Genomic DNA, 15,748 nt, shown 5'->3' with positions numbered 1-15,748 from the left:
CGAAGTTTACGCTTTGTCCCCAAAACGCTGGATCACACGCGCCAGCGGCAACAACCCCGGCATCCTGTGGGCCTCCTAGGATCCTTGCGCTGACATCGTTCCCCTGAACCCCCCTCCAGTCCCCTCCTGGCACGCCGTTCAAGAGCCATTGCGCGTACCTCTGCTGCACCTCTCGCGTAAGTGCGTTCTGCGCTCCGTTCGCACTAGGTGTTGTACCGAAAACGGGATAGATGTCGTCTTCGTGGCAGACGGTGCTGCTCGTGTCGGTACAGAAGGAAGCTACGGCAGGGGGCTGCGTATTGTCCGGGTAGAGAGCGCACCGGATTGGAACTCGCCCACGTAGACCTTCGCTCCCCGCGCCGAGTATGCACGTGCAAAGGCGTAATTTGAGCCTGTTCACGCCCATTAGCTACAGAACAACTTGAGAAGACAGAAAAAGACTCACAGCGCCAAACTTGATCCGTGCCAACCTTTACGCTCAAGTTCCGAATATCCCCTCCAGTAGGATCATTCGCGGCGCTGGGATCCGCATAGTAGCTACTGTGCGCCACAGCCCCAGCACGGTTCGCCCAGCACACTCTCGAGAATAGGAAGGAATGCCACATAAGGTAGGGGTTGGGCAAACGCAGGGTCGGCATAGTCGGCAGGACCAGCTTCAGCAGAGGTGGTCGTCAGAACCAGCGCTTTGAGGTTGTTAGGGAGAAGCTGGGATGCAGGCGCGTAGGAAGTGCTGAATGGTTGCATCCAGTACTGCACGAGCTGGCCATTGGAGGCAGTGGAATGGACGACATTGCTGATCTTCCTTTTCGATCGAGTAGACAAAGATGCTATCCACGTATATATCCGACAATTCAATAAGTCAATCAAGCAATTGATAATGACCTTTTCCACTCGAAGTAATCAAAAGTAAGAGAGAGAAGGAGATGAAAAAGAAATTGAAGAGAGAGCGGGTGAAGGGATTGTCATGCGTTGGCTGTGGGACTGCTTTGTGCGTCGGTGTAATTGTAATGAATTACGTACACATGACAACTATTATACTACAGATAGAACGAGCGTGTAGGATGTATTACATGCGGGTAAAGTGTCAGACAACTATAATTCATAATCAGACTTGTATGACAATGACAGCTAGTGAAATCAGACTTACGCCATGCAGTCGCAACGACAGCTACAAGAATCAACGTTCAGGCAATGACGTCACGTATGGTTACGCATGCTGCATTTAAAATACAGGTCCGGCCCAAGGTTATCGAGTGGCCCAGGCAACTCAGTGTCGCTTCATACGCCTGCATGGTGCACGGATCTGAGCATTCTCCGAGTTTGTTCAGGGCGCCAACGCACGCCTCTGCAGCTCAGCGCGTGTTGTCGTCGGTACCTGCCGGTACAATGGGAATTTCCTGGTATCAGGTAAGTGAAAGGGATCAGACAAAAGGGAAGCGCATGACATACTGGTACATGTATGCTGTCCTCGTCGCCCTCCCCATCATCCAACTCTGCTTGTCCACCTCCGTTGTTCGCTTCAACTTCAGGAGGTGCGCAAGCTTCGATTTCTTCATCGTCATCCCTCGACGGGAACCAGGGAGTTAGGTGAGGAATGGCCGAGGTGCGTGATGAGGGGTGACGGGGCGAGAGGAGGACATGCTTATACTAGTGGTGTTGGGTGTGTGAACGAGAGGATGCATCCTCCCTCCCAAACTCAGTTCCTCAACACCGCGTGGAAGCCATTTGCTAGGTTCACATTCGGTTTGATATATACGGCCGTAGTACAGGCCACATACCTGGATGGTGCAGGCGTCTGAACATTCCCCGAGTTGGTTCAGGGCGCCGATGCATGCGTCTGCAGTTGAGCGCGTGTTGTGACGGCGCCATTCGATTTGAGTTCAGGAGCAGTAAGAATGGGGGTAGATGCGGGAGTATAATCACGTGGTTGTGAGCGTCTGTTTTTGCGCCATTCGTTTCTCCGCGGCTTTTGTGTCTTCTCTTGTGTGGTGCCCTTCACAGTCATTGACAGCTTACTACTCCCTGTCCAGCTCTTAACTCTCTCCTCAACCACCACCATGCTAACACGGCACATATCATACGCAGCACGCCGTATTCCTTCCTCATCCCGCGCACTAGGCAGCATCAGGACATTCGTACACCCAACCCCGCCAGACAGCGCCAGCGTGCAAGATGTGCGGCAGGCACCTCCTCCCTCTCCCCCAAGTCCTCCAGAGCCAGAACCGCACTTCCAGCCTGCGCCCGACATGCTAGGATTCAAACTCGACGTCCCTAAGAGGGAAGAGATTACCCTCCGCCCGATCTACCTCGATGTGCAGGCTACGGCTCCTATGGACCCTCGAGTGCTCGACGCCATGCTCCCGTACTATACCGACCAGTATGGGAATCCGCATTCGCGCACGCACGCTTATGGCTGGGAGGCAGAGGCGGCGGTCGAAAAGGCTCGCAAGCACGTAGCGGACCTCATCGGTGCTGAGGACAAGGATATGATCTTCACTAGCGGGGCGACAGAGAGCAATAACATGATCATCAAGGGCGTGGCGAGGTTTCACAAGGAGAAGAAGAATCACATTATCACTACCCAGACTGTGCGTTGTTTTGAACACTGTGCGGGCGTTTACTGATGCCCTGCAGGAACACAAGTGCGTTCTGGACTCGTGTCGCAAGCTCCAGGAAGAGGGGTTCGAAGTCACCTACCTCCCCGTGAAGCAGAACGGACTCGTAGACCTCGCCGAACTCGCCCAGGCCATACGACCCACCACCTCCCTGGTCAGTATCATGGCCGTCAACAACGAGACGGGCGTCATCCAACCGCTGAAGGAGATCGGCGAGCTGGTAAAGCAGCATCGTGGCGTGTACTTCCACTCGGACTGCGCACAGGCTGTCGGCAAGATACCGATCGATGTGAACGAGGCGAAGCTGGACTTCGTCAGCATCTCCGGGCATAAGATCTATGGGCCCAAGGGGGTTGGCGCCGCTTATGTAAGACGAAGGCCGAGGGTCAGGCTCGAGCCTATCCTGAGCGGTGGAGGGCAGGAGCGAGGCCTAAGGAGCGGTACGCTCCCAGCGCCTCTTATCGTAGGGCTGGGAGAGGCATGCAGGCTCGCACAGCGGGAGATGGCGGTGAGTTTTCGGTTTCTGCATGATACGGGGTGGGTGGGTGATGAGAGCTGCACACAAGCGACTCTGGTCGCGAGAGCGCGGCGGCGGGCTAAGGCTCACCGGCCACGCGAGGACGTCTGTGCAGGGGTACTGACGCTAGCCCCGTACCCTCAACCTTGAAGCAGCATGCTTATTCTCCTCAGGCCGACCACTCACGTGTCTCCGCCCTCTCTCAACGGCTCATCGACGGGATCACCTCCCGCGTCACCCATATCGTGCGAAACGGCGACCCTGCCGGCTATCCTGGCTGCGTGAACCTCTCGTTCTCCTACGTGGAGGGCGAGTCCCTCCTCATGGCGCTCAAGGACGTAGCCCTCTCCTCTGGCTCGGCATGTACGAGCGCCAGCTTGGAACCGAGCTACGTCCTCCGGGCGTTGGGCGCGGCGGAGGACATGGCACACAGCAGCCTGAGATTCGGGATTGGAAGGTTCACAACTGAAGCGGAGATCGATTTTGTCATCGATAGGATCGTCGGCGTCGTCACCAAGCTTAGGGATATGAGGTGCGTGCTTTTGTTGGGGGTTTATGTGATGGTGCTGATTGGCGCGATAGTCCGCTTTGGGAGATGGTACAGGAGGGAATCGATCTGGAGACGATCGACTGGTCGCAGCATTAAGTTGCGCCCAGCTGGTCTACCGTTGCACTCACCAAACGGCGGGCGACAAAAAGGCTGAGAACAAGGACCCTCGGTTCAGGCTTTTGGAGTGAGGGACGGGGGAGTATAGACAGGTTAGGGCTCACTGGGGCACTGAGTAGGAAGTGACTATGTTATGGAGCAAAGGAGTGAAAGAGAAGCACTCTTGTACTCTTAGTGTTTTTTTTTTCAATTTATGCTTTGCATGCGTGGGGATGGGACGCGGAGTGGTGGGTTGGGGATATGCTGTCCCGCTCAGATCCGTCGCACCAGAAGATGTGGTGTGTCCTATGTTCCATGATCGATGGTGGAAGACTCACTGAGAACGACACACTCCCATTGAACGATATACAGTGCCGAGTATGTGAACGCACCCCTTGGACAAAGACACACCACAACTCTCGTCAAACTTTGCGGCTGGGACGAATCGAGGGATAATGGATGATTAATATACCGAGCAAAAAGGATAGATGCAAGAACATGATCAGGAGATGCTATAGAGACCAAAAAAGGGGAAGATGGATGAAGAACCAAAGTAAGGCAGTCTAAGCCGACGCTCAGTCATCAAACTTGATACTGTGACTCTTGAGCTACTCGACCCATCAGCTATTCGTCCAGGGAGTCAAACCATCCAACGTACCGTGATCTCCCCTCCGATATAACTTCCCCTCTTCTTCTTATTCTTCTCCTTCCTGAACCCCGCTCCACGCGTAACGATCAGATCCCTGCTCGCCTTGACGCCGTAGTCGTTCCCCCCCGCCCCTCTCCCTTCGAACGTGTTATCCCTAAGCTTCTCATGTGCAAAGGTAACTTCATCAGCTTTGATACGTGAGAAAGGTACGTTTTGCGGGCGCTTCCCGTTGGGCTTCTCCGTTTCCGCTGGCTTGGAAGGTGAGGACTCTGGCTCAACGGTGAGACGGGCCTTCTTAGCTGGCGGCTCAGTCGCCGGCGCAGCTAAAGGTATCGATGCACCAGCAGCAGGTGTACCCGCTGGGGCTGTGACGCCATTCGTCGACGGGCCCGGAGTCGAGGGTGTAGGGATATGACCGTTCGGACCAGGCTCGGACAGGCGCTTCCGTTTCTTGGTTTTCGGGGCGGGGGTAACGACAGCCTGTGGCTCGTTTTCCTCAGACGAGGAGTCGGACGACTCTGGTGGCGGAACGGTCTTAGTAGAAGGAGCGGGTTTAACAGGTGAGGCATTAGAATCGGACTCGCATTCAGAGCTCGATTCGTCACTGGCACAAAATCAGCCAGACATCAACTTGCCGGTCTTGTAGACACACCTGTCTTCCTCTTCCTCTTTTTCTTTTGCACTGGCGTCTCTCCACTTCTTCACCACTTCTATAAGCTCAACAGTTGCTGCTGGGGCCTTCTTCAGGTCCACGACAGGCTTCGCGGCTTTTCGGAGAGTCTTGGCAGCTTTTTCGTGGCCTTTCGAAAGGAGAAAGTTGTAGATTAGGGTATATGTGACTAGATAGCTCATTCAGTAAATTTGACCAATATGAACCTCTTGGAAGAACACGTACGGCAAAGCGTCTCTTGCTCGTCGGATGCCATTATACGTCGAGTTGGCAAGGATAAAGCGTGTTGTGAAAGAATTCAACGAGGCCTTCAAAAACTGGCACAGCCTCTTACAATGATTCTCCTTTTTGGCGCACTTTGCTTCATGCTTCAACTTCCTGACTTAACCTCAAAATTGGTCATAAATACAGTCCAACATCGCTCAAAAAATTATGGATGAAGGATTATATTTCTTTAAAACACATTTGCCTCCCACGAATGGACCGTTCATGGCAACTGGCACTCCATCAATATGTGAACTCTTATTGAACGCTCTTTGTATGCGTGGTCTGCATGGGCCTGCTTTCCTCCTGGCTTCGGTTACATATTACTGTTATGTATTGGGAAAATGATGCATTTAGGACAGCCCACCAAGGTGCGTGCTGCATACGTCGCGCCAGTTCTTGATCACTTTCCACAAGCCAACCTTTTTCGCTCACACACGCAACCGAAGAGACTGGTCGAGAACCACAATGATTTACTTACCATCTTCACCTTCCAGGGACGACACGAATGTTGGATTGTGGAATGTGGTCAAACGATGTTATCGTGGGAAAGACCTCTCAAAGACCGCAAGCCTCGTGGCACTGGTGACGGACTTGTGGCTTTATAAGGAGGACGGGATTCTTCAAGGCTGTAGGATCCACTTCATCACCACGACAAATCTCCAATATGTCTTCTTCGACTCCTTTTTTCAATGACTTTCCCGACTGCTCCCGCACCGGGCAACACATACGCAACGTTTGCGGGCGTTGCCTATTCAGGTGTATTCTCCGAGCAAAGCCGGGTAGGTCAACCTTCCTGTGTTAAGAACAATTTTTTGACTGATCTCCAGGAGACGAGGCGAAGATCCCTTCTCTCTACTGCCTTTTGGCGCGCGCCTATCTCCTCGTCAGATCTATCCCATTCCACCTCGACAAGGCCCACGCCGCGTTGCAGAAAGCGGCTCCGTCCGGACCCCATGGCGTCGTCGCTCTGCTGAACGCCGCAGTGTGGTACAGCAAAGGCGACATCAATCATGCGTTCGAGCTGTACTTCAGTCTTCTGAAGAGCAACATCACAACCAAAGAGCTATGGTGGAACGTCGCGTCTGTCCTGGAGATTAGCGGGATGCAGAACCTCGATTCCGCCTTCAAAGCCTACACGAATAACGCTGCTCTTGATCCTTCCCCCATTCGTCTTGCAGTCTTCCGTATCAACGCTCTTCTTGGTATGAAGGATAAGGCTGCTAAGGTGTTTTCTGCCGCTCTTGCTATACGTCGAGCCGCCGCTGCGATCAGACTCGCCGCTGGGTGGGAAGAACGCTCCACCACTGGACCGGAACTCAGCTTTGACGACTTTCAGCAGAAAGCTTTGGACAAGCTAATCCCTGCTGGCGTCTTCATTCCTTCAATTCGGGGCATTATTCACAACAATAAGCAGGCTTTCGAAAGCAGACCTACTGTCTACTGCACCGCACCTCGTAGGGACAACCCACTTCTGATTAATCCCGCAGATCAAGCGATTATCAACTCAGAGCTAGATAACCATGGCGAAGATCGGGTGGTGACAGGTTGATTTCATGAATATCATGACTTGGAACATTGGGAACTTCCGATCGCCACGTTCTTTCTTGCATCATCCTCTTCACTTTCTCATAATTTTCACCGCCGATGTCCTTTCCTTGCGTCTATGTATTCCCACCAAATTATGCTACATTGTGTTCTTGCTTAACCCAGGCAACCGTCGTTGTACAGGCAATATACCACTTGAATATTCACTTCCTCTTTTTCCATTCCCTGTTTCTCAGCGCACACGAGGGAATTGTTCGCGACTTCACGCAAGCAAGTGGGCCAGCGAAGACCATTGACTTGTTTTTTGTTTCTCCCGAAAATAGGTTTACGGCATTACTTGCCGCGTATGTTATCTATTTTCTCCTCTTCCTGATGTCTCTTCTTTAACCCCAAATTGTTTGACGCCAAACTCGTAACAGCTCCCAGCCGGCAATCGAACTTGAACGACCGTTTCCACCCACAAGAGAGCAACAGCCGTAAATGCTCGGGTCACAGAATCAGGTCCCCATACCCCCCGTCAGCTCGGAACGCAGTCCTCAACTTCATCTGACCCTTGTGTCGGTCCCTGCTGACAACCGACGAACACTGGCCACAGACGGTCTTTAGAAGGGAAGGCCTGGCAGTCCTTCGCCTCCGAGTATGTTTACTCCACGTCACAGATCGAAACAAGGTTCCAGGATGACGGAAAGACATGACCCTTGGACCTATCTGGACTGCCTGAACCTGCTGAAGAATGCGGAATCCATAGCCTTCGGTTTGTCTACTGCTCTCCACAGTTTGGAGCTCTTTCGATACCAACTCTTTGGCTTACTTGCCGTGCCAAGATATATTCTGCCCCATGGTCTTGATGTTCCGCCTACCGAGGATATCCAGGAAGCAGCAAACGGAGAAAGTGAGCAACGCCACTACATCACCGCTTTGCTGCTAGGCAGCGTGGACTACGCAAGCGGACCATTTTCAAAAGCGTATAGTCACTTTTTAAAGCTGCAACCTCTGTCAAGATAATCGAAGCATCGTACGGAGTTGGAGCCTGCTCAGAAGCACTCTACGTCCAAGAGGCCGACAGCATTGGCACCAAGTGCGGTCTGAAGGATGGGTCTCAGTTTCCCGGTACAGAGCACATGCTGCAAGCGATCGGAGCGTACGACACTTGCAATGTTATTTGCAACAGTGCAAGAAATCCGGCGCCGCGTCGCCTAGCCATCCTGGAACACATCCTACAGGAATTGATCAGGACGAATACGCCCCTCTGCCCAGAACCAGGACCTGGCCTCTGGCTACCAAGTATCGCGGCTATCCGTGGGGTGAAACCCGTAGCCCTCTGCTATGGATCCCGCTTCTTCCGTGCTTGCAGCGGTACACAGCATCTTAGGATGTTGACACCGAGGCTGAGGCCACTCACAATTGATGGCCAGGGAGCGCGGTCATTTACTGGTTCGGAGAAAGTGCTTGCAGCCTGGTGGGAGAAACCAGGCTTGGGGTTACACCCTAGAATTCCTGGTATTCCGAGCCAGTTCATCCGCCTTTGTAGGGTAGATAGTAACAGTCACGTTCACAGCCAACCATGCCTGCAGTACAGGTGCACTGCATTGGTGATAATCCCCAAGTCATCGATGGAATTGGCGATAGTCCGCAGCAGTGTCAAGTTGCCAGTAATAGAGCGTCCTTTTAGAGCACCAACTCCTAGCAGCCTTGTTGACTTTCCGTACATATGTAATCGATATGAGCAGTGTTGGGGTTATAGTACACTCCAGTGATCGTTCCCCGCGGCGAAGTCAAAAGTCGTGACGTTTGCACCCGCCTCATGGACATGTGATTGCACGTGGACAACGTATTTACAACGCGAATTCCCTGTGCTGGACACTCGGACACAAGGTTGTTACGTTGACGCCTTTTTCCATCCTTATCGCTGCTTAAAGGTGCTTCTCGTACATATCTGTGGGGTGCGGCTAAGGACTGGGACTAAAATTACTGATTATCTCGCGAGGTGGTGCTGTGCCCCTTCAGGGAAAATGCATGGAAAGGAGAGAGCACATGGGTTTCGATGTATTGTAAGACAAGTTTCTGATCCAACAAGAGAAGGGGTAACATTGGAATAGGGGATTGAATATGTACAACACTTTTGGGAGAGGGGCTTCCGTGTCTTTAGGGATCGGCTCACATGGTCCAATGCGCCATATTGCAATCCGGTGAAACGATTCCCACCGAACGGTACACCATGGAAGGGATGCTCAGGTATCATGTGCATCAGGTCATGCGAGCCCCGTCTGTTGCGGCAAATTGATCGGCGGTTATATGCAGACAATTTCGATGTTATTGGTTCGATATGCCTAAAATAGCTCTGTTGCCATTCGTGGGATCCATTCGCGAAATGGTATTTTCCTTCCAGTTCTGTTTCGAACGATAATATTCAGACTCGGTATATGTTTTCCCTTCTAATTAAGGCTGCTCACCTTCTGCTGTTTCTGATATTCCGCTGCTCGTACTATTTCGATATGCCATAGGAGCCACATGGCCCGCTCAAACTGGGTGAGCACGACGTGTGTTTACGTCTTAGGGACGGGGTCCCCAGATGTTTCTCCGAAAATGCGGGGGAAGTTGCATGAATATCTGTATTCGGTCAAGAATCGGTCATTGTTCAGCTGTCTTCTTTCCGCGTGGTAAATTGAATTTGTGCCTTCCCTCGTGACACGGAAGCAGACAAGCGTATGGGAAGGTTCAACATCTTAGTGCCCCGCACTCAGGTTCTGTCCGGTTATTCCGGCTCCGGACATGTGGTTAGGCGTGCCCCACAAGTTTCCACTGAATGCGACCATCACTTCTCTGTTTAACATTTTCTTCTGGCGTCATCGTTTTGACCGCTTCGACGTATTGTTGGCGACATAAAATTTGACATTAACGCTCTCCTGCAGGATGCTCTGATCGGAGCCTGTCAATTGTCTGCCCGAGCACCGCCCGAGAGGGGTCGCGTGAGGAGTCTTCAAGAAGATAAAATGAATTGTGCGGAAATCTTTAGAGGTCCACTGGCGGGCCTTGTCTCGTCTTCAGTTGGCTTGAGCTTTTTATAGAGCTTTGTCCAGTCGATCTCAGAGCTGTAGGTGTCCTGCACATTCCAACATTTGAACTGATATCCTTCTGATCATTTCTCAAAGACCGATCTTTCAATATGTCTTCAGAGAACGAGAACATCGATTTCGAGAAGCCGGACGTCGAGCACAAGAAGCGCTACGGCAAGGGCGACGAATACATCAGCCGCGTTGCCACCGGATACTCTGGCTTGGCCGGTGAGGCGAGCAAGGCGACCGATGCTGAGCATCGCATGAGCCTTGGTCAGGCTCTTCGCCTCTATCCCAAGGCTGTCGGATGGTCGATCCTTCTCTCCACGGCTGTAGTCATGGAAGGTTACGACACCAACCTTCTCGGTTCTTTCTACGCATATCCAGCCTTTGCCCAGAAGTATGGGGTACAGCAGCCTGATGGCACGTACCAGGTCACCGCTCCATGGCAGTCTGGCCTCTCCAATGGTGCGCAGATCGGCGAGATCCTTGGATTGTTTATCAACGGCATCGTCTCGGAGCGCTACGGCTACAGGGCGGTCATGATGGTCTCCCTGATTGCCGTTATTGGCTTTATCTTCATAAACTTTTTTGCGCCCTCGGCAAGTACAGACCTCAGAAGCAGTTGACAAAGTTACTGACCGTACGTTTAGGTCGAAGTTCTTCTCGTCGGCGAGATTCTGTGCGGCATCCCGTGGGGTGTCTTCCAAACCCTGACAACCGCCTACGCTGCCGAAGTCTGCCCCGTCGCCCTGCGTGCATATTTGACGACCTACGTCAACCTCTGCTGGGTGATCGGCCAATTAATCTCCTCCGGTATCCTCCGAGGCCTCCTGAGCCGCACAGACGAATGGTCCTACCGTATTCCCTTTGCTCTGCAGTGGATGTGGCCTGTCTTCATCTGCACAGGCGTGTTCTTTGCTCCGGAATCCCCATGGTGGCTTGTCCGACACGGCAAGGTCGCTGAAGCAGAACGAGCGCTCCTCCGACTGACGAGCAAGTCCGACGTAGAATTCGACGTCTCTGCCACAATAGCAATGATGATCCACACGAACGAGCTCGAGAAAGAGATGACGGCGGGCACGACCTACTGGGACTGTTTCAAGGGGTACGAGCTGCGGCGGACGGAGATCGGCGCCGTGACTTGGGCGATTCAGAACCTGTGCGGTTCGACATTCATGGGCTACTCAACCTATTTCTTTGAGCAGGCAGGGCTGAGCAACGACTTCGCCTACGACTTCAGTATCATCATGTACGCCGTCGGGATGTGCGGCACCTTCTCGTCGTGGTTCCTCATGAACTGGTTCGGCCGACGCACGCTCTATCTTGCCGGCCTCGTCGCCATGGTGTGTATAATGTTCATCATCGGTTTCCTCGCATTGTCCAACACCACAGGCGCGAAATGGGCGCTAGCCTCACTCGTAGTCGTCTACACATTCGCGTATGATAGCACCGTCGGCCCGGTATGCTACTCGCTCGTAGCAGAGATCCCCAGCACCCGCCTCCGCGCAAAGAGCATCGTCATCTCCCGCAACGTGTACAACATCGTCGGTATCATCACGAGTGTTCTTGCACCGTACATGTTCAACCCCAGCGCGTGGAACTGGAAGGGCAAGGCTGGGTTCTTCTGGGGCGGCTCGGCGCTGCTCTGCTTGATCTGGACGTACTTTAGACTCCCAGAGCCGAAGGGTCGCACATACGGAGAGCTGGACGTGCTATTTGAGAGGAAGGTCTCGGCGAGGAAATTCAAGACTACCCAGGTAGACGTGCGCGTCAATGATGTCAAGATGGATGTGGATATGCCCGTGCATGTGTGAAAGCGTCCCCATATGAGATCTTACCACAAAAGCTGGTGTATACTAGTTGGGAGTAAATGATATGATTTGATTACACACGGAGGTTTAACTCTGACGAACGTGCAAGAGGGGCAGTTCATTTGATCGAGAACGAACAAGCCCAATAACAAATGACCCATACTGAGCTGCTCCCGCAGTACTGTGTATGTTGTTCCTTTCAGCACAGCTTCCCGGGACCGGTTAATGACCAAGCTGGAGATCAAGCAACAATGAGAGTATCTCATTCATTGACTGAAACATAGCCTTCATCATTCGAAACTCCCGCATGGCGTTGTCAGGAACCCCGGCTGTTGGTCAACTCTACTTCGCATTCAAAGTATTTGGTGTTTGATATCGCTTTCACTTAAAAGCCGTTTGATCTACTATGGGCAGCTTCACTAACTGGTCTCGCCTCCTCTCTGCTCGCCTCCTCTCCACTTGCCCCGTCTTTCAAAGGTGCTGGTCACCTCGTCCCTCCCGTACTAATTCTTTCACGGCACGATCTTCAGCAGGACGATACTTTTGACTTGGATTTTTGCCGCCTTCCTAGTTTGGGCTTCTCCCCTTCCGCAGCTGGTACCTAGAGGAGACTGGCTGGATGTCAGGGATGCTCCTACTCTGTGCGTAATTCCATCGACTGTCGCCGGACATTGGGGCACCGCTTATCGCAGTCCAAGATAGACAAATCCATACTCCTCCCTCACCTCCAGATCCCGCACCATCCCATACGGCTCCTCCCCAGGCGCATGAGAAAGATACACAAATCGATACTCCTCCCTCACCTACACATCCCGCACCACCCCATGCGGCTCCTCCCCAGGCGCATGCGAAGAAGAACCCACACCCCAACGGCGTGATCCGTGATTTGTATGTGTCTAGCCCAAGCCTTTACCATGGATATTGACCGCTCTTGTACTATCAGCTTGCGCAAGACATTTCAGAAGAAAGCACCGGATCGTCCTTGGTACACGAAACCTCTGAAAGCTCTGGCCGAACAGTATGCGAAAGATGGCGATCCTGAGCGTGAAGCATTGCGCACACGATCCTGGCAGAGCAGCATGCGATGAGTGCTGATGCCTATCATGAACTAGGAGATCTGAAAGCGGAAAACGAGCTGCGTAAGGCAAGTGAGCAGTCGCGACAGAAATCCGAGGAAGCTACTCTTAAGGCCAAGCAAAATCCCGGACCAATACTGAAAGAATCCGAGAAAGCCGTGAAGCTGGCGAACCATCTTCGCATGGGAAATGCCGCGGAGAAAATGGCGGAGAGATTATTCAGGAAACATGCCCATCCCGATATACTACGAGTACACGAAGAGCACTTTAGATCCAATTATGGGGAGTTCTCGGCCGCGTATCATCATGTATGATTTGTATCCCCACCTGTGAAATACAACGTTGCATTTCTGCCCCTGTTATTTGCCTTTGTCTGGTCCTTCGATTCAACGCACCATTTTGGGGAGAATATGCGTTGGCTCGTGCCGAAAGCATGTCTGCGAAAGGAGCGCAGAGAATCGATATACGCATACAAGCTTGAAGATGTTACAAAACAAGTTCTGGATCTTCCTCCAGACAAAACAATACACACTGAATAACTCAAGAAGAAGAGCTCAAGAAACACCACCAAAACTCCCCTCACACTCCCAACGTGTCGAACAGTCGAGCAGCAAGCAGTCCAACCAACTCAAACGTTCTTCCTCGGTCTCCCCCGTCCTCTCTTCACGGGGCTCTCTTCTCGCTTCACCTCTTCTAGCTCCTTCCCCATTTCCTCTGTCTCTTTCTTCACCCTGGGATCCTTCTCCTTAGCGACGAGCTCACGTTTGACCACCGACTCCCGCTTGACCACCGGTTCGGGCGTGCGCAAGTCCACACTACGTTTCGTCCGTCTCGGATACCTTCTCTCTTCCGGGGTCCTACACCCCTCGTCCTTTTCCGTCTCTTCATGATCCCGCATTCTTACGAAGGACTCCAACGCGCTCGCCGATCCCGAGCTCTCCAGCTCCCGGTCGCTCGACGGCGGTGAAACAGGTACAGACACGCGGTACTTCTTTCCCAGAGTGGAATTTGGCGGGCTGGGGGGAGTGAGGGAGTAAGGGTTGGCGGTTAACCGACGGGGACGGGTGAGTTTCTTCTTGTCTGGTGATGGTTGGGTGGAGGGGGAGGCGTCTTCTGGTGACTGGAGGGAAGGAGGACGGAGGAGGCTGTCTAGCCTTGCCTGGGAACGCTTAGCTCTGGAAAGTAGCATAATGGCGAGAGACGCACTCCGAGAAACCCTTTCCTATCCCCCTCGCTCTGCAGCGCCTTCCTGTACGCGTCTCCACTGACGCTGCTCACCCCTGCCAACCAGCCCAGCGCTCCCTGTGCACCCTTGGCAAGCTGTGCGAGTGCCCAACCCCAGCTGATACGCAGTTCAAGGGATTTCCTAGCAGCACGCAAGGGGAGGAGGGGGAGGACTGTATGTACCGCGAGCCTGACGTCGGGTAGGACAGGGAGGAGGAGAAGGAAGGCGACGGATTCGTATATCGTCACTCTGATGAGCTCGCGGTAGTCGTCGTAGTATCCCCAGGCGGCGCGTGCTGCGAGCCAGAGGAGATGAGCCCAGGTAGGGAGAGGGAGAAGGATGGTGCTCCATAGGAAGAGGACGGGAGAGAGGATGGAGAGGCGGATACGAGATTGGTCCCATAGAGAGAGGAGAAGGAGAGCGAGGGAGAGGAAGAGGGGGAGGTATATGTATGGCCTGAAGAGTTCTGTGCGTAAGGATGGTGGTGGTTGTGGAAAGGAAAGAGGAGTGAGGGTGGACATTGTGTGTTGTGTTAAGGGTTGAGCGAAGGACAATTAATGATGGGTTAATAAGAACAGTCACGTGAGCGGCACTTCTTGCACACGGCACGTGACAGGCACAACGGGTGATCTTCGGCTCCGACCTTTTATGGGTGAAGGCACAGGGAAGCGGAAGCAGAGAAGCAGCAGAAGAAAAGTAAGTGGCTGTGGGAGAAGAGCGGTGCTTATTTAAAAGCTGCTTAGTAAAATTAGTTGCTGTGACTGGTTTCGACGCTCAACACCCCCGAAACCTGCAACAAGTTGCCCAGAAACACACGGTTGCCAAACGAACGATGTCAAAACAATGAAAATGTATTATACAACAAACACGTCCCACGGCGCCGTTTCAACCTGTAGTCCTGGAATGACATAAAACAGTTCAGTCGAGTGTACACATCCACCAGCTGCGCTCACTTCTCTCCTCTCCTCCCCTGTTTACAAGTTTACAAGGTGCTGGTCACCTCTTCAAGTTCCTAACATTGCCAACTCTTTCAACACATGATCATCAGCAAGACCGTACTTCTAACATGGCTTTTCGCCGCATTCATCGTTTCGGCTTCTCCCCTTCTCTACCTGGCACCTAGAGGAAACTGGCTCGAGGCAGGGGACGCTCCTGCCCTGTTGGGTAACTTGACCCGCGCCGTATATACCCTTCGTGACCGCTGATCACATCACAGGTAGAGCTCCCCCTGCCTCGGGACATCCCAAGTCCTCAATGCATGCTTCTGTCTCTTCTACCCCTCTTCCGGCTTATTCGAAGAAAGACCCAAACCCTGGAAACACCCCAGAGAAGAAGAGCACATCCTCAGTGCATGATGATACCGCTTATTCGAAGAAAGGCCCAAACCCTGGAAACACCCCAGAGAAGAGCAGGGGTCTAATTCGTGATTTGTATGTGCTCAGCCTACCTATAGGACGATCACGAATCTTGATCCTTCTTTCACAGCTTCCACAAAACGTTTGGGAAGAAATCGGGACAACCCACATCCCCAGTGCATGAGGATACCGATTATCTTCCGGCTTATTCGAAGGAAGACCCAGACCCGTCTCCTCCGTACCCAGGGAAGAAGAGCAAGGGTATAATTCGTGATTTGTATGTGCTCAGCCTACCTATAGGACGATCACGAAT

General features: G+C 52.7%; 8 protein-coding genes across 8 annotated transcripts in view; 6 read left to right on the top strand and 2 right to left on the bottom strand.

The window, feature by feature from the left end:
* Positions 1-279: 279 nt before the first annotated feature.
* DACRYDRAFT_108839 (uncharacterized protein) lies at positions 280-638 on the bottom strand (the record flags this gene model as incomplete). The annotated part of the gene is made up of 2 exons (XM_040768746.1): positions 280-392; positions 446-638. The coding sequence occupies 2 exons, from the start codon at positions 636-638 to the stop codon at positions 280-282; spliced, it is 306 nt and encodes a 101-aa protein (XP_040627678.1).
* A 366-nt stretch (positions 639-1,004) lies between these two features.
* Positions 1,005-1,852, top strand: DACRYDRAFT_23109 (uncharacterized protein; the record flags this gene model as incomplete). The annotated part of the gene is made up of 4 exons (XM_040773103.1): positions 1,005-1,092; positions 1,148-1,397; positions 1,450-1,728; positions 1,779-1,852. Coding segments are annotated over exons 2-3 (344 nt in total), but the record flags the coding sequence as incomplete, so codon positions are not given.
* A 282-nt stretch (positions 1,853-2,134) lies between these two features.
* Positions 2,135-3,903, top strand: DACRYDRAFT_23108 (cysteine desulfurase). Its single transcript, XM_040773102.1, has 4 exons — positions 2,135-2,588; positions 2,635-3,123; positions 3,306-3,664; positions 3,715-3,903. Exons 1-4 carry the CDS (start codon positions 2,247-2,249, stop codon positions 3,776-3,778), a joined length of 1,254 nt encoding a protein of 417 aa, XP_040627676.1. The 5' UTR covers positions 2,135-2,246; the 3' UTR covers positions 3,779-3,903.
* Positions 3,904-4,418: 515 nt separating this feature from the next.
* Positions 4,419-4,580, bottom strand: DACRYDRAFT_54016 (uncharacterized protein; the record flags this gene model as incomplete). The annotated part of the gene is made up of 1 exon (XM_040775222.1): positions 4,419-4,580. A coding segment is annotated over one exon (162 nt), but the record flags the coding sequence as incomplete, so codon positions are not given.
* A 1,370-nt stretch (positions 4,581-5,950) lies between these two features.
* On the top strand, positions 5,951-6,457 carry DACRYDRAFT_95488 (uncharacterized protein; the record flags this gene model as incomplete). The annotated part of the gene is made up of 2 exons (XM_040777299.1): positions 5,951-6,143; positions 6,192-6,457. Coding segments are annotated over exons 1-2 (381 nt in total), but the record flags the coding sequence as incomplete, so codon positions are not given.
* A 3,618-nt stretch (positions 6,458-10,075) lies between these two features.
* DACRYDRAFT_95487 (sugar transporter) lies at positions 10,076-11,782 on the top strand (the record flags this gene model as incomplete). The annotated part of the gene is made up of 4 exons (XM_040777298.1): positions 10,076-10,165; positions 10,199-10,567; positions 10,619-11,731; positions 11,753-11,782. The coding sequence occupies 4 exons, from the start codon at positions 10,076-10,078 to the stop codon at positions 11,780-11,782; spliced, it is 1,602 nt and encodes a 533-aa protein (XP_040627673.1).
* Positions 11,783-12,407: 625 nt separating this feature from the next.
* DACRYDRAFT_108834 (uncharacterized protein) lies at positions 12,408-13,169 on the top strand (the record flags this gene model as incomplete). Its single annotated transcript, XM_040768745.1, has 4 exons — positions 12,408-12,420; positions 12,478-12,667; positions 12,723-12,823; positions 12,892-13,169. The coding sequence occupies 4 exons, from the start codon at positions 12,408-12,410 to the stop codon at positions 13,167-13,169; spliced, it is 582 nt and encodes a 193-aa protein (XP_040627672.1).
* Positions 13,170-14,851: 1,682 nt separating this feature from the next.
* Positions 14,852-15,748, top strand: part of DACRYDRAFT_100788 (uncharacterized protein) — a gene marked incomplete at its 3' end in the record, with an annotated part of 2,358 nt that continues 1,461 nt past the window's right edge. The window contains exons 1-3 of the mRNA XM_040767491.1: positions 14,852-15,244; positions 15,297-15,510; positions 15,566-15,712. Coding sequence (XP_040627671.1) covers positions 15,118-15,244; positions 15,297-15,510; positions 15,566-15,712 — 488 coding nt within the window. The 5' untranslated portion in view covers positions 14,852-15,117. The remainder of the gene's footprint in view (positions 15,245-15,296; positions 15,511-15,565; positions 15,713-15,748) is intronic.

This window comes from Dacryopinax primogenitus, assembly GCF_000292625.1.
Source record: "Dacryopinax primogenitus strain DJM-731 SS1 chromosome Unknown DACRYscaffold_12, whole genome shotgun sequence".
Classification (NCBI taxonomy): Eukaryota; Fungi; Basidiomycota; class Dacrymycetes; order Dacrymycetales; family Dacrymycetaceae; genus Dacryopinax; species Dacryopinax primogenitus.
This window is presented reverse-complemented; position numbering and strand designations above follow the sequence as displayed.

Coding starts and splice junctions, on each gene's coding strand:
- DACRYDRAFT_23108 (XM_040773102.1), top strand. CDS start 2,247: ATGCTAGGATTCAAACTCGACGTCCCTAAGAGGGAAGAGATTACCCTC. Junction 2,589..2,634: donor ACATTATCACTACCCAGACT/GTGCGTTGTTTT, acceptor GATGCCCTGCAG/GAACACAAGTGCGTTCTGGA. Junction 3,124..3,305: donor TCGCACAGCGGGAGATGGCG/GTGAGTTTTCGG, acceptor TATTCTCCTCAG/GCCGACCACTCACGTGTCTC.